Source organism: Solanum tuberosum, unplaced genomic scaffold (genome assembly GCF_000226075.1).
Source record: "Solanum tuberosum cultivar DM 1-3 516 R44 unplaced genomic scaffold, SolTub_3.0 scf00191, whole genome shotgun sequence".
Lineage (NCBI taxonomy): Eukaryota > Viridiplantae > Streptophyta > Magnoliopsida > Solanales > Solanaceae > Solanum > Solanum tuberosum.
In genome coordinates this window covers 627,212-642,390 of record NW_006239117.1, presented here as the reverse complement: position 1 = coordinate 642,390, position 15,179 = coordinate 627,212, and the positions used below count along the sequence as shown (strand labels likewise).

At 35.4% G+C, this 15,179-nt stretch overlaps 3 protein-coding genes and 1 pseudogene across 3 annotated transcripts; 2 read left to right on the top strand and 2 right to left on the bottom strand.

Annotated features, from left to right (window-relative positions):
* The first annotated feature begins 733 nt into the window (after positions 1–733).
* Positions 734–5,635, top strand: LOC102585633 (cryptochrome DASH, chloroplastic/mitochondrial). The gene is made up of 13 exons (XM_006355151.2): positions 734–1,242; positions 2,005–2,144; positions 2,261–2,485; positions 2,588–2,713; positions 2,806–2,880; positions 3,415–3,531; positions 3,627–3,673; positions 3,853–3,929; positions 4,114–4,189; positions 4,411–4,480; positions 4,663–4,786; positions 4,886–4,935; positions 5,094–5,635. Exons 1-13 carry the CDS (start codon positions 855–857, stop codon positions 5,310–5,312), a joined length of 1,734 nt encoding a protein of 577 aa, XP_006355213.1. The 5' UTR covers positions 734–854; the 3' UTR covers positions 5,313–5,635.
* Positions 5,636–5,783: 148 nt separating this feature from the next.
* LOC102585293 (premnaspirodiene oxygenase-like) lies at positions 5,784–7,555 on the bottom strand. Its single transcript, XM_006355150.2, has 2 exons — positions 6,623–7,555; positions 5,784–6,534 (listed from the first exon to the last, which is right to left on the bottom strand). The coding sequence occupies exons 1-2, from the start codon at positions 7,517–7,519 to the stop codon at positions 5,917–5,919; spliced, it is 1,515 nt and encodes a 504-aa protein (XP_006355212.1). The 5' UTR covers positions 7,520–7,555; the 3' UTR covers positions 5,784–5,916.
* Positions 7,556–9,531: 1,976 nt separating this feature from the next.
* LOC107062043 (putative late blight resistance protein homolog R1A-3) lies at positions 9,532–10,917 on the bottom strand. Its single transcript, XM_015312251.1, has one exon. The coding sequence runs from the start codon at positions 10,915–10,917 to the stop codon at positions 9,532–9,534; it is 1,386 nt and encodes a 461-aa protein (XP_015167737.1).
* A 681-nt stretch (positions 10,918–11,598) lies between these two features.
* LOC102583987 (putative disease resistance protein RGA3) lies at positions 11,599–15,034 on the top strand (annotated as a pseudogene).
* Positions 15,035–15,179: the final 145 nt, after the last annotated feature.

The following is a 15,179-nucleotide window of genomic DNA, read 5'->3' as shown; positions in this document are numbered from 1 at the left end:
TTTCTTAACATTTTGGGAAGCAGACTACAAAACACCACCATCCTGAGGTGTAGCTGGTCCCATATCAGCCATGATCCTGAGACCTCTTGATTAAAGAGGAAGAAGTACTTACAAATGCTTTGTTAAGTTTCTCTTTGTTTGTCATGAATGCTATGGAATTATTTTTGTTAGGAAAATCTCAAATAACTAGGTATTCAGTAATACAAAAATTTCAAAAAGTGTTATACTTGAAGTTCCTCAATTACAATTTGCTACTGGTAATACGTATCATAATATTAAATAAAGTGCATAACTAATGCGCACACATATATAGACTTAAAAAAGTGTATTAAATAAGATGCTAGTAATATATACTGTTAATGCATGCATTATTTTTTATAATGCAAGTTACCAAACAATTATCTTGGATAAGTACTTACTCCCTCTGTTCATTTATACTTATTCATGTTTGATTTGACATATTCCTTAAGAAGTAATAAATAAAATAAGGATAATTTTATTAAATCACTGCTATTAATTAATTATAAGTTATTTAAATGCCAGAAAATAAACCATATTTAACAACAAAGTTAAAATAAATATAAAATAGCATATTGTATTTCTTAATTTTTCAAACTAAACTTGAATAACTATTTCTGAAATGAGTAGCTAAAGTGAAAGAATGTTATATTGCCAACATGGCAAAAACATAGAAAATGGATAACAAAAGGCTAAGAAGACGACACGACAAGACAAAACTCCTCAGCCCACGTGTCACCTTCTCAACACCTCAAATGAAAAACTCCTTCCAATTCGTCACTTGCAAAATCCATAATTCAAAATCCCCTTTTTTCACTTCTTGAATCTTGATTGTGATGATCAAACAACCCTTCTTGTTAACCAAATTCACTCCATTTTCAAGCAAATCAAAGCACACCCTTTTCACATTCCACTGCAATTTCTCCATAAAAATGGCTTCTTTAACTGCCAGAACCACACCCACTGTTCAAAATGTTCCAGGGCTAACCACTGAAGAAATGGAGAGAGTTTGTGAACAGACTTTTCAGAGATATGAGTCTGGTGGTTTGGGTAAGAGGAAAGGTAAAGGGGTTGCTATTGTTTGGTTTAGGAATGATTTGAGAGTGCTGGATAATGAAGCTCTTTTAAGAGCTTGGGTTTCTTCTGAAGCAATCTTGCCTGTGTATTGTGTTGATCCTAGGCTTTTTGGGACTACCCATTACTTTGGATTGCCCAAAACTGGAGGTAAAATGGTCTACTCTGTTCTTGAATTGGGATTCAAATTGTACTTCCTCTATCTAAATGCTCTCTGTTAGCTTTTCCAGGCAGGGGAACTTGGATTGATAAGTTTGTCTTTTCGATCTTAAATCAAAAAACTACTATATAGGTGAAATTTGTTTGTCTTAAAGAAGTGTTTGGAGAGATCATTGTCGAAATTTAATGTAGTTGATTCTTGGAAAATTCAAGTTGAGGGAACTTTTGGGACAGAAGGAGTATGTTGTTTCTGGTTTGATGCATTTAGTTAATTGGAATTTTTAACGAATCGGGAAAATGATTCTGGAAAGACAAGTTTTAAGCTAAATGGTAACAAAGTTGCCGGCTTTTCTTGATTTTCATTGAGATTAAGCTGTCGTTGGCGAATTTACATCATGTCTGATGATTATGGAGAGTTTTTTTTAGTTTGTTTAAGCTCTATGTGTAAGTTAATGAATAACTGTGGCAGATAAGAAAAATAAGTATGGAGATAACTTTTAGATTTAGAATGCTTATCTTAGAGAACTCCGATTTATTTTGAGTATTCGAATGAAATGGGCGAAATATAATGGAATAGGTATAGAGGATTCATATCAACCTCACTAGTTAAGTATTAAGGCATAGTTAGTTTTATGATTTTTCATTCACTTGATCCTTCTTCCTAATTTTCTTTGGCTAAGTTAGATTTATTTGCTTTAATCTTCTATTGCTACTTATTTAATGAGCTCAAGGCTTGTATTTTATCTTTGGCAGCTTTAAGGGCTCAATTCATCATAGAGTGCTTAAATGACTTGAAAAGGAACCTAGTGAAGCGGGGACTTGACCTATTAATTCAACATGGTAAACCAGAAGAGATTATCCCTTCCCTGGTGAAAGCATATAAGGCACACACAGTTAAGAAGCTGTTTCTTTCATTATTCTTTCCAAATATGGATGCTTCTTTTACGGTGTGCTGTTAATTTTGAACTTCTCTGTTACTAAATACTAAGGAGGTGGGTGTATGTTACAGGTGTATGCCCACAAGGAAACATGCAGTGAGGAAGTAAAAGTAGAAAAATTGGTCACCAGAAATCTGCAAAAACTTGTATTGCCATCGTCTGGTGGACTAGGCAAAGAGCCACGATCTATAAATACTACTAAGCTGGAATTAGTCTGGGGTAGTACAATGTATCATATTGATGACCTTCCATTTGACTGTGAGAGTTTACCAGATGTGTACACTCAGTTCCGTAAGGTACTAGCCCTCACAATATATTTTTGAGTTAGGTGACTTATAATTCTGGATACTTTCTCATATGTTATCTGCCAGTTGTGTAATGATGGTTAAACTTAACAGTCGGTGGAATACAAATCCAAAATTCGTAATTGCACTAGACTCCCAACATCATTTGGTCCTCCACCAGAGGTTGGGGATTGGGGACATGTCCCACAAGTTACCGAGCTCGGGCTTCAGCAGGAAAAGGCAGGTCATCACTAGAGTTGCATTAAAAGAATTGTGGATTAATTTGTTTATAAAGCTCAAATTTATAGTATCATGTTTCCTTATTTTTACAGGTTTCTAAAGGAATGAACTTTGTTGGCGGCGAAAGTGCTGCACTGGGTAGGGTACATGATTATTTTTGGAAGAAGGTAGGCAACAACTGTGCACTGTGATTTGTGATGCGAATCTTTCAAATTTTGTTTTGGATTATATTACTATGTGGGGTTTCCTGTTCTTTTCATTTCTTTTGTTCTAAAGGATCAGGGTGACCCTAGTGTTCTCCATTCATCTTTCCTCTCTCTTTTTTGTTTCTTTGGCGCAACATTAGAGTTATTCCGTTGGTGACCTCACAGGTTCAAAGAATAGAAGTAGCCTCTTCGCAGAAATGCAAGGATAAGGCAGCATAGGGTATATGTTCAACCCTTTCCCTACCCCCGCACTAACCGGAAACATTTTGTGCACAGCTAAGCCTCTCCGTTTTTTGTTGCCTATATTCACCGTGTTTTTGGGGTGCTGCATTGGTAAACCTTCTTCTGTTTTGCTGTATTTATGGTTCATCTTATAAATATCCTCGACTAAGGGAATATGCTGATGTTATATATTTACTGCTTCCTAGTTTAGAGACACAACCCATTCTAATGATGATTCTGCATATTCCAATTCTTTTGTATCTTTGATTGCAGGATTTATTGAAAGTGTATAAAGAGACTCGAAATGGAATGTTAGGACCTGATTATTCTACAAAGTTCTCTCCTTGGCTTGCTTCAGGAAGCCTGTCTCCCCGTTTTATATATGAAGAGGTAGAGAACTTTGTCTCGTATTGCAATGTTTCATTAACAACTTCTGTATGCTAGTAATGTAAAGAGATTGAGAAAGATTCATTTGACTTGTTTAGGTGAAGAGATATGAGAAGGAAAGACTATCAAATGATTCGACATACTGGTACAGCTTCCTCCTTACTTGTGACTGTATTTGCATGGTTTCTATGGTTTTTATGTTAATGAAGGCAGTGGGAGGAGATAATAAATCTGATAAATATAGTTTGTTAGTACTAAATAATCTGATGCCCTGTATTCATACAACTGACAGGTGTATATTTGATGCCTTATTTTTGTTTTCAGGGTTTTGTTTGAATTAATATGGAGGGACTACTTCAGATTTCTCTCAATCAAACTAGGAAATTTGCTTTTTCAAGCAGGTAAAAAAAAGATTTATCCATACTATCTTAATGCATATTATACACATCCCATTCTCTGATCAACTTCTCAAGACGAATTTTGCTTCTTGGTGTTATCTATTTTGAAGGTCTATTCTTCTTTTTATTTCTGGGAGTTACTGATATCTTGAAATACATGTCTAATTGTTTTTATTTCACTATTTAGGAGGCCCTCAACAAGTAAATATTAACTGGAGCCAAGACCAAACCATGTTTGATGCCTGGAGACGAGGGCAAACCGGGTAAGTTTCTATCCAGGGGCTGTCGAAGGGCCTGTTTTATAACAAGTACATTACCTTCATACCTTGGATGTTGACTGTTCCTTTCTCTTCCTCAATCGCAAATGATTGTTAGTACTTAGTACTTAGTAGGAAGTTCAAATCTGAAGAAACATGTGAAAATAAATATGCTCTTCATTTCCGTGGGTTGAGAAATTGTTAATTATCCAATGGAAAATCTGTAGGTATCCTTTAATTGATGCCAACATGAAAGAACTAGCTGCTACTGGATTCATGTCAAATCGAGGACGACAGGTACATCTTCAGTTTATTCATGATGTTCTGGAAAATTTCCATCCAAGTAGTAAGCTAGAAAACACTCTGGAAGTCATCAAGAAAGACCGATATTTACTGCATTCTAATTATAGCTCTTGTTTTCTCTGGGTAAATCAAGAAAGGAATTGTCATTTTAAAAATATCTTATTGTCTTTTGCCAGATTGTGTGTTCTTTTCTTGTTCGAGATATGGGCATCGACTGGCGGATGGGAGCTGAATGGTTTGAGACATGCCTCTTGGATTATGATCCTTGCTCCAACTATGGCAACTGGACATATGGAGCAGGTGATTCTCCCTTTATTATCTAGCTTTGATATCTCCACTTTCTCTGAACTGGAAGTTGGAATTGTAAGTTGAAAGTTACCATCATTCCATTTCTGTCAGGTGTTGGCAATGACCCTAGAGAAGACCGTTACTTCAGCATTCCGAAGCAAGTAAGTGAAATAACTAATCAAATCTGTATTTTAGTATAATCACGTTCTCGGAATAAATCAACAAGGTGTATCATTCCTATGTTAACAGTTTAGTGAATGCTATATCTATTACCTCTCAATGAAGCAGATATTATTCTAAGCACTTTTACATGTTTCAGGCTCAAAACTATGATCCTGAAGGGGAGTTTGTTGCATACTGGTTGCCAGAGTTAAGAGCACTTCCGAGAGAGAAAAGACACTCTCCTGGAATGATGTACTTAAATCCAATTGTAGCTCTCAAACATGGATATACCAAGAAGACTGGTGATTCGAAAACAGCCTTTTCATCAAGAAGAGGCAGACCAGAAGACAATAGACGAAAGCGACACGGCTACTGATTTTCAGGTCATAAGTCACAAAATTGCAACTGAGATGAGAAAGTTTAGCTGCATAATATTCTTTATGTAATAAATACATCTGTGAGTAGAACTAGCCTGATCTCACCTGCGGGACTATACTGGGTAAGTTGTTGTTGTCTGTGAGTAGAACTAGCCTGATCACATTGGGTATCTGGGAGCATGGAAATATGAAGATTGTGAAATTGGCTACTATTACTAGTTTTGTTTTATAGAAAGGAGAGAACAATCTAATTGAGATTTTTGTTGTGTCCTGGAAAAGAAGTACCTTGAACCATCTTATACAGATTCTTTCATGGTGTAAACATTTAAGTTTGATCCTTTGTCATACAACTCAGGCTTGTTATTGGAAGTTCCATTCCTAGATTTTTACACTTGAAATGAATGTAATTGGTCAAAATTAGACTAATTATTATGACTTAAATAAACTTTATTAAATATGATACACAATAGTAAAGTAGGAAAAAGTCTCACTTATATAGCCCTTTATCTTTCAGGGTACACTTTAAACAAGAAAATGAACAAACACATATTAAAGAAAATGCTGTAATCTCTTCCTTTATTCTTCTATTAACTCCATTTGAAGCTATTCTTGCTCTCTGGGATTTGCGGGAATCAAGTAGAGGTCATCTTTGCTTGCTGCAAAAACTCTACTTGTTTCAGTAGTACTAAAATCATTTGCATTAACCTTATCGGGGAGTTTCCAGTCGAATTGGTATAGAAACTGGGCTAAAGGATGCCCAGTGTTAACTAAACCAAACGACATTCCTGGACACATTCTTCTTCCTGAACCAAAAGGAATAAACTGATAGTGATTACCTGTAAGATCAACTGAAATATTTTCAAATCTCTCCGGTTTGAAACTTTCAGGATCTTCCCAACTTTCAGGATCTCTTCCAATCGCCCATGCATTGACCATTACTCTAGCGTTAAGCGGTACAGTATATCCATCAATCTCAGTCTGCTCCCTGCACTCCCTAGGTCCTAACAAAGGAACTGGAGGATGCATCCTTAGTGTTTCCTTAATCACTGATTTTAAGTATGGCAACTTGTCAAGATCATTTTCATCGAGATTTTCCTTCTCTTTAAAGACTTGTCTCACTTCAGCTTGTGCCTTGGCCATAACATTTTGGTGCTTCATCATCTCTGATAATGCCCATATAATTGCAGTATATGAAGTTTCCGTTCCAGCAATAAACAAGTCCTGCAAGAACGTATACATGAACGTTTATTAGTATTTAGTACCCTGTAGTAAACAGAGTATATTAGTATTATGTTGGATCAAAACTTACCAGAATTACTGCTTTCATGTTGTCATTTTCAATGGGAAATTGAAGTTCATTGTTCTCCTTTACTCTCAGTAAAGCATCAATCATATCTTCGCCACCAAACTCGTTATTTCCCTTTATCCCTGCTGCATGATTCTCTTTGTGTTCATTGATGATATTCTCCATGATTTGATCATACTTATGATGTACATTTGTTAATCTAGCTTTCATGTTACTCATATTGTGAAGTAATTTCCAGGAAGGGAACAAATCACACACATCAAATCCTCCTGATAATGCTAATATCTCCCTTATTAACATGATCAGTTCATCTCGATCGTTGCATATTTTTCCAAATGCTAATCTACAGGTCATGCAGCTGGTAAACCAGAGAAGCTTTTCTGTTATGTTTACTGCAGAACCTGTTGACAAACGAATCGATGAGAGGAGCTTTGACAGCTCATCTTTTCGGATCATGTTATATGACTTGAGCATCTTGTTACTAAGTAGTTCTTGTGTCAACACTTTACGCATTTGCCTCCAGTAATCACCATATGGGGCGAAAGATATGTCCCTACTTTTGTAAAACACAATGTCTGAGGCCATGAACTGTGGCCTAGTTGCAAAAGCGAGGTCATGAGTTTTTAGTACAGCTTTTGCTATACGAGGTGATGATATGACAACTACAGGAACTTCTCCGAGTTGTAAGTACATGAGAGGTCCATGTTTTCGAGCTAAATCTCGAAGATTGTGATGTGGTAGTTTCCCCTTCAAGTGATGGAGGCTTCCAATAAGAGGAAGTCTCCATGGACCTGGAGGTAACTTTGTGAGTTTTGTGTTCCATTTCTTCAATAGGATAAAAAGAAATGAAAAGAAGAGAAACAAAGGAAATAAGTTGAATAGAGAAAGTTGAATCTCCATTTTAGTAAGTAAAGGAAATAAATATTTTGATGGATATGTTGCTTATGAAAGTGGATTTAATAAGTTATATATATATATATATATTAACAAATAAGTTGAATTAACATGTGATTGATTAAGACTTTAGAACACCAATAATTTTGGGCTTAACATATTTTACTTTGAAACCTTCTAGTGTTTCAATCTTACCAAAATTCTCAAATTGGTTCATCTTAAAAGAACATTCCAAATAAGGAAATTTTCAAAAAATATACAACTTTTTAAAAAATATTTACGTCACGTAGCCAAATATACAATATTAAAATGTATCAAACTTGTATAAAAGGTGTATGGATTAAAAATCGTGTATTTATACAAAAAGTATTTTCAAAATTAGACACAGAACGTAATTTTCCTTTTACAAATTTATGTAATGATACATTGAACATGAGTTGGGATGCTAATTTTCACTACATGTTTTTCATTAACAATATAATAATTTCACATATGGTCACTTAACTTTTATTTTATCATAAAAACACTAAAGTTATTAGTTTATACTTAAGTGAAAATCACAGGAAGCCACTAAATAACTTTTTTTTGGTATAAAGAAGTGATTCAATTTTGTTTAATTGTCATATAAAAACTGTGTTTTATTTTCTCCTAATGGCCTTTTGTGAAACTTATATAAATTTGAGTGATTTTTTGTTTCCTATAAAGAAAATTTAGTGATACTCGTGAAAAAAGTGAGTGGTATTTTCGTTACAAAAGTATTTAATAACTTTAGTGCAAAAATGTGAAAGTTAAGTGAAGAATTATTTTTTGTGGAATTTCAAGAAAAAAAAAACGAAGTATCTCAAGAAGAAAGTATTCATATTTCATAATATTAATTAGGTTCATTCTTTCATATCTTGTTTATGAGTATTATTAAATATAAAAGTCGTCCTTCGGGATGGCTCAATTGGTTTGGAGGGTGGTTATCCACACGGATGACCCATGATCGATCCCCCTCAATGTCTTCTGAGTCGAGCATGTCGCATAGGGCTTGCCTAGTGCGGTTTACATCCCTTGTGTGGTTTGCAGACTATTACACAGTGAGAAATTTAGTCAGTGCACCTGCGAATTATCTTGGGTTCCAAAAATAAAAATAAAAATATTAAAGTCTGTACTTATTGTGATTGATTGGCTAGTCTTAATTAGCCATAATTTGGCAGCCTTTAAGGACTTTAACTTTAAACCATTAAATATTCCAATTACTATCCATGTGTTAGACTTTTTTTTTTTTTAAAAAAACTTAATTAAATATAGAAAATTGTCACATCATTTTTCCATAGTAATATATAAAAGTATTAATTGAAACAAAGGTATTTGATTGAAATGGTGAGCTATAGAATCCAAATTGAGATTGAATTGTCATTTTTATATTCCTTTTGACGTGCGGAGTCGTTCGATGCAAATGTAGCTGGCAACACAGTGGAAAATGATGATTTCTCAACTCCATCCCATTTTATCTCGAAGTGCTACTATTAGTTATAACGATTAGTAGTATTTTTTATATAGTTTTTAAATATATAACTTTTATATTAAAATTCTTAAAAGAACTTAATGGTCGAAAAAAATTAAGTTATTTGAGACTAAAGTTACTAGGTTATGTCAAATCCGTAGCAACAATACTGGCTCCACCCCTAAATTCTTACCTAACTAGTGTAGAAACTCTTTCTTATGGAATAATTGGAAAAAGAGCAAACCATTTTCTAAGAAACAAATGTCTCTACTCTTTTCTATGCTACTATATGTCATGTGATTCTGCACAAAAGCCTTCTTTTTGTAGTCGATTCTGTTACATAGGTAGAGGCAGAACTACAATCATCACCCTTCGCTAAAAGATTATATTATATATTACTTTTCCTACATATATATATAGCAAATCTTGTGCAACAACTAGTTGAAGAGATCTCACAAATTGGCAACACATGCATTCAACATGCTTATTCCTAAAACAAAAATCTAACAAATGATAAGAACATAGAGTGCTATATATTGATGTAGACCTTAAGGCAATTGTTTCCCATGTCCTCTTGTTCTTGTTCAATCTTTCTTGCAGATTCCTCAGCAAGAGTGCTGCAATTATGTAATTCAATTGACTCCAAACTACAAATTTCTCCAAAATCTATTGGAATTTCCTTAAGTTTTTTGCATTTCTTCAGAACAAGGCGTTTTAGATATGGGAAGTTATCACTGCTAGCTTCCCAATGCTTAAGATTTATGTCGCGAAATAACAAAAACTTTAGGCTTTGGAATTTGTCTTCATCACTTAATCTCCATACATCACCATCGGCTGCATTATCTTTAAGTTTGAGCTCTTCAAGATTTGGCAACATCACAAGAGTTGACATATCTTTCCAAGGAAATGAAAACCAGCCAGCTAAAGTCAGCTTCTTAAGTGATATTGGGAAAGACTGTTTGATGGAGATCAGTTTCCGCCCAGACCAAAAACAGTAGGTGACACACTTCAATGCTTCGAGTTTTGTTAAGCTGGACATATCAATGAGGCGATTGGCCCTATCTAAGGTTGTCAATAAAGGTGTATTTTGGATGATCAATCTCTTTACATTGGGAATGTTAGAAAAGACTTCATTTGTACAACTGGGGAAAGAGAGATTAGAAAGTTCCTCTACATTTGGCATCCCTATCACAAGATGCTTATTTAGGATACTTTTTCTTCCAGGACTAGGTAAATAGCTGGCTTCCCCCATATGTATACACCTCAAGTTCTTCATCATCCATATCTTCTCTGGTAAAGTTGTATAACCATATTGTGTCCCATATATTAGAGTTTGCAAATTCTGAAGCTCTGCAATTGATGCAGGAAGATTGCCAATACATCGAACTTGGAGATACCTCAGATGAAATAATTTTGTAATTACAAGTGGAAATGAACGAAAACTTTTATATCCATGGAATACGGCCAATACCCTGAGAAGCTTGAAATGGGAGAAAGCTTCAAGGTTTACTCTGAACATAAAGTCAGGAAATAAGTAGATAGATCTGGCATTTGATGGTAATAGATTGCAATGATCAATAGCTGAATAGCCGCGTTTTTTTTGAAAACTGAAATGCTTCTGTGCAGAAACAGTCGAGACTATGTTGGTTGTCTCAACATACATAAACTTTGTCAGTTCAACTTCAGTCAAACAGAATTCATGCAGTAGATCATGCATTCCACATGCTTTTATCTCACCATTGAATCTCTTTTTTCTAACCATTATCAAATTCCTGCTGATAGGATCCTCCAGATAATCTTCTGCCACTTCACTCAAACTTTTATCACTTCCAGGCCTCCTTATAAAACCTTCTGCGATCCATAATTGAATCAATCTCCAAGTCTCAACTTGATAATCCTCTGGGAAACCACCCATAGAAAGAAAGCAAGGTTTGAGGTGATTAGGCAAGTGGTGATAACTCAAACCGAGCACTCCTAAGCATTTATTTGGATGACTAGAAATGATTTCACCTAAGGTTTGGGCAACATACTTCCAACTTCCTAATGTCCTGGACACTTTAGAAAGATGTCCTGCAATCACTGAAATTGTTAAGGGTAGTCCTTGGCATTTTTCCGCTATTTTCTTTCCAATTTCTTCCAACTCTTGAGGATGACAATCATTTGGTCCAAACACCTTGTGACAAAGTAACTTCCAACTTTTTTCTAAATTCAAGAGGTTCATCTCATGAGGGCTAAGAGGTTCAAATATATAGATATTCTTGGATTACAATATCTCAAGAATATCTACATTGCTATCTAGAAACAAAGGTAGCAATGTATGCAAATCCTATTAGCCACTTGTCCACGTGGACACATATATATAAATATTGCATCATTATAAATAGTAACTTGTCCACGTGGACACATATATATCTTTAAGATACACTATTAAATAGTGCAGAGGTAATAGGTCCGACCCAAAGTTTGGGATTGTTACATCAATTTCGGTCAAAGTTCGGATACATTTCAGACATTTTTCCCTTTTTTCTTTAATAATAAATTTTTCAAGGATCTATAGAGCTTTTACAAGTTGAGATATTATCTCATCATTTTTCAAAAGCATATACTAAAATGAATGGGAAAGGAAGCACCACGTAGTGATATTGACTAGAATGCTGAATGCCTTGTTATTTGGTTCTGTGGAAAGAAAAGTCTTGGTAGTGGCAATGAAAGTCATGACATATGCTGTTTACTTTGAATAGTCGTTCACAAACTGATCAATTATTGTAAAATCCACACACATGATCTTGAATAAATCAGTCACTTTAATCTGTTTCAATTAACTTTTGTGTTACAGTGAATTCCAACATATGGCTGAAGCTTTCCTTCAAGTTCTACTAGGCAATATCACTTCTTTCATCCAAGGGGAACTTGTATTGCTTTTCGGTTTTGAAAACGACTTCAAAAAGCTTTCAAGCACATTTTCTACAATCCAACTTGTGCTTGAAGATGCTTCGGAGAAGCAACTGAAGGACAAGGCGATAGAGAATTGGTTGCAGAAACTCAATTTTGCTGCATATGAAGTTGATGACATCTTGGATGAATGTAAAAATGAGGCAGCAAGATTCAATCAGTCCTTATTAGGGTGTATTCATCCAACGATCATCATTTTTCGTTACAAGCTCAGAAAAAGAATGAAAAGAATGATGGAGAAACTAGATGCAATTGCTGACGAAAGAAGGAAGTTTCATTTGCGTGAAAAGATTGTCGAGAAACAAGCTGCTAAACGTGAAACAGGTACTCACTGTAAAACAGTGTTTAGCCAAGTACTTACTAATAGCTTAGTTTTATATTCAACTTTTTGTAGTTACCAGATTCTATACATGTTTGTTCCATGTCAGCCCTTCCTTGTGTCTTTTTGTTTTGCAAAAATCTTCTATTATTCCTGCTGACTCCTTTTAGTGAGCTTGAATTTTAATAAAATTTGTGTTCGCATTGCTTGTGAACAGGTTTTGTTTTAGCAGAGCCAAAAGTTTATGGAAGGGACAAAGAGAAGGATGAGATCGTGAAAATCTTGATAAACAGTGTTAGTAATGCCCAAGAACTAATATAGTGCTCCCAATAGTTGGTATGGGGGGACTAGGAAAGACGACACTTGCCCAAATGATCTTCAATGATCAGAGCGTGACCACACATTTCAATCTAAAGATATGGGTTTGTGTCTCAGATGATTTTGATGAGAAGAGGTTGATAAAGGCAATTGTAGAATCTATTGAAAGAAGGCCACTTGGTGACATGGACTTGGCTCCCCTCCAGAAGAAGCTTCAGGAGTTGTTGAATGGAAAAAGATACTTTCTCGTTTTAGATGATGTTTGGAATGAAGATCAAGAAAAGTGGGCTAAGATAAAAGCAGTCTTAAATGTTGGAGCACAAGGTTCTTCTATTCTAGCCACTACTCGTCTTGAAAGGGTTGGATCAATTATGGGAACTTGGCAACCATATCAGTTATCAATTTTGTCTCCAGAAGATTGTTGGTTGTTGTTCAAGCAACGTGCATTTGGCCACCAAACGGAAACAAATCCTGACCTTGTGGGGATTGGAAAAAAGATTGTGAAGAAATGTGGGGGTGTGCCACTAGCAGCCAAGACTCTTGGAGGTCTTTTACGCTTCAAGAGAGAAGAAAGTGAATGGGAACATGTGAAAGATAGTGAGATTTGGAATTTACCTCAAGATGAAAATTCTGTTTTGCCTTCCCTGAGGCTGAGTTATCATCACCTTCCACTTGATTTGAGACAATGTTTTGCATATTGTGCGGTATTCCCAAAGGACACCAAAATAGAAAAGGAATATCTCATCACTCTCTGGATGGCACATGGTTTTCTTTTATCAAAAGGAAATTTAGAGTTAGAGGATGTGGGTAATGAAGTATGGAAAGAATTATACTTGAGGTCTTTCTTCCAAGAGGTCGAAGAATATAAATTTGGTAATACTTATTTCAAGATGCATGATCTCATCCACGATTTGGCTACATCTCTGTTCTCAACAAACACAAGGAGCAGCAAAATTCGTCAAATAAGAGTAGCACAGAAAAATACAATGTCCATCGGTTTTGCTGAAGTGGTGCCTTCTTATTCTCCTTTAATCTTGGAAAGGTTTGTCTCGCTAAGGGTTCTTGATATGAAATTTTCAAAGTTTGATCAGTTATCATCTTCCATCGGAGATTTAATACATTTAAGGCTGTTGAACTTGCATGGCAGTAGCATTCGTAGCCTTCCAAAGAGGTTATGCAAGCTTCAAAATCTGCAGACACTTGATATATCATGTTGTTTCTCACTTTATTATATTCCAAAACAAACAAGTAAACTAAGCAGTCTTAGAAATCTTGTGTTCAAGGGTTGTCAAATAACTTCTATGCCACCAAGAATAGGATCATTGACATGCCTTAAGACTCTAGATTACTTTATTGTGGGCGAGGGGAAAGGTTATCAACTTGGTGAACTACAGAATCTAAACCTACATGGTTCACTTTCAATCACACATCTTGAGAGAGTGAAGAGTGATACGGATGCAAAAGAAGCTAATTTATCTACCAAAAAAAAATTGTACAATTTATGCATGAGTTGGGATATTAGGCCATATGGATATGAATCAGAAAACAATTTGGATGAAAAAGTGCTTGAAGCCCTCAGACCACATTCCAACCTGAAATCACTAAAGCTCATTGGCTTCAGAGGTTTTCATTTTCCAAATTGGATGAACGCTTCGGTTTTGAAAAATGTTGTCTCTATTGAAATTGAATGTGAAAACTGCTGGCGTTTACCACTGTTTGGAGAGCTGCTTTATCTAGAAAGTCTTAAGTTATACAACGGATCTGCGGAGGTGGAGTATATTGAAGAGGATGATGGTCATTCCACATCAAAGTTCCCATACTTGAAACGACTCGCTATAGAAAGGTTTCCAAATCTGAAAGGACTGCTGAGAAGTGAAGGAGAAGAGAAATTCTCCATGCTTGAAGAAATGGAAATATGGCTTTGCCCTATGTTTGTTTTTCCAGCATTCTCTTCTGTCAAGAAATTGGATGTCAGGGGGGAAATAGATGCAGCAAGTATTCTCTCCATATCTAAGCTTACCACTCTTACGTCCCTCTCTATTGATCATAACTTCCAAGCAACTACTCTCCCAGAAGAGATGTTCATACGCCTTGTAAATCTTGAGTCCTTGAGCATTATATACTTCAAAAAACTCAGAGAGTTGCCAAGCAGCCTGGCTAGCCTCAATGCTTTGAAGTGTCTGAAAATTCATTATTGTTACGCACTAGAGGGTCTCCCCGAACAAGGGATGGAAGGGTTAACTTCACTCACCGACTTATATGTTCAAAACTGTGAAATGCTAAAATGTTTACCTGAGGGAGTGCAGCATCTAACAGCACTAGTTTACAAATTTATGGCTGTCCTGCATTGACAAAGCGGTGTGAGAAGGGGATAGGAGAGGACTGGCACAAAATTGCTCACATTCCTAATGTAGATATTTGTTAGTCTTGATCTGTTATTCTTTCTGAAATTCATCTTTTGTTAGACATTGTTCTTTATTATTAACTTAGATAATTGTATCCATTTTGCTCTATTTAACAATAGACGATCTTCAAATTTTTCCAGATTTATCAAAGTAACCTGCATTTTGTCCACTTGAACAAATGAC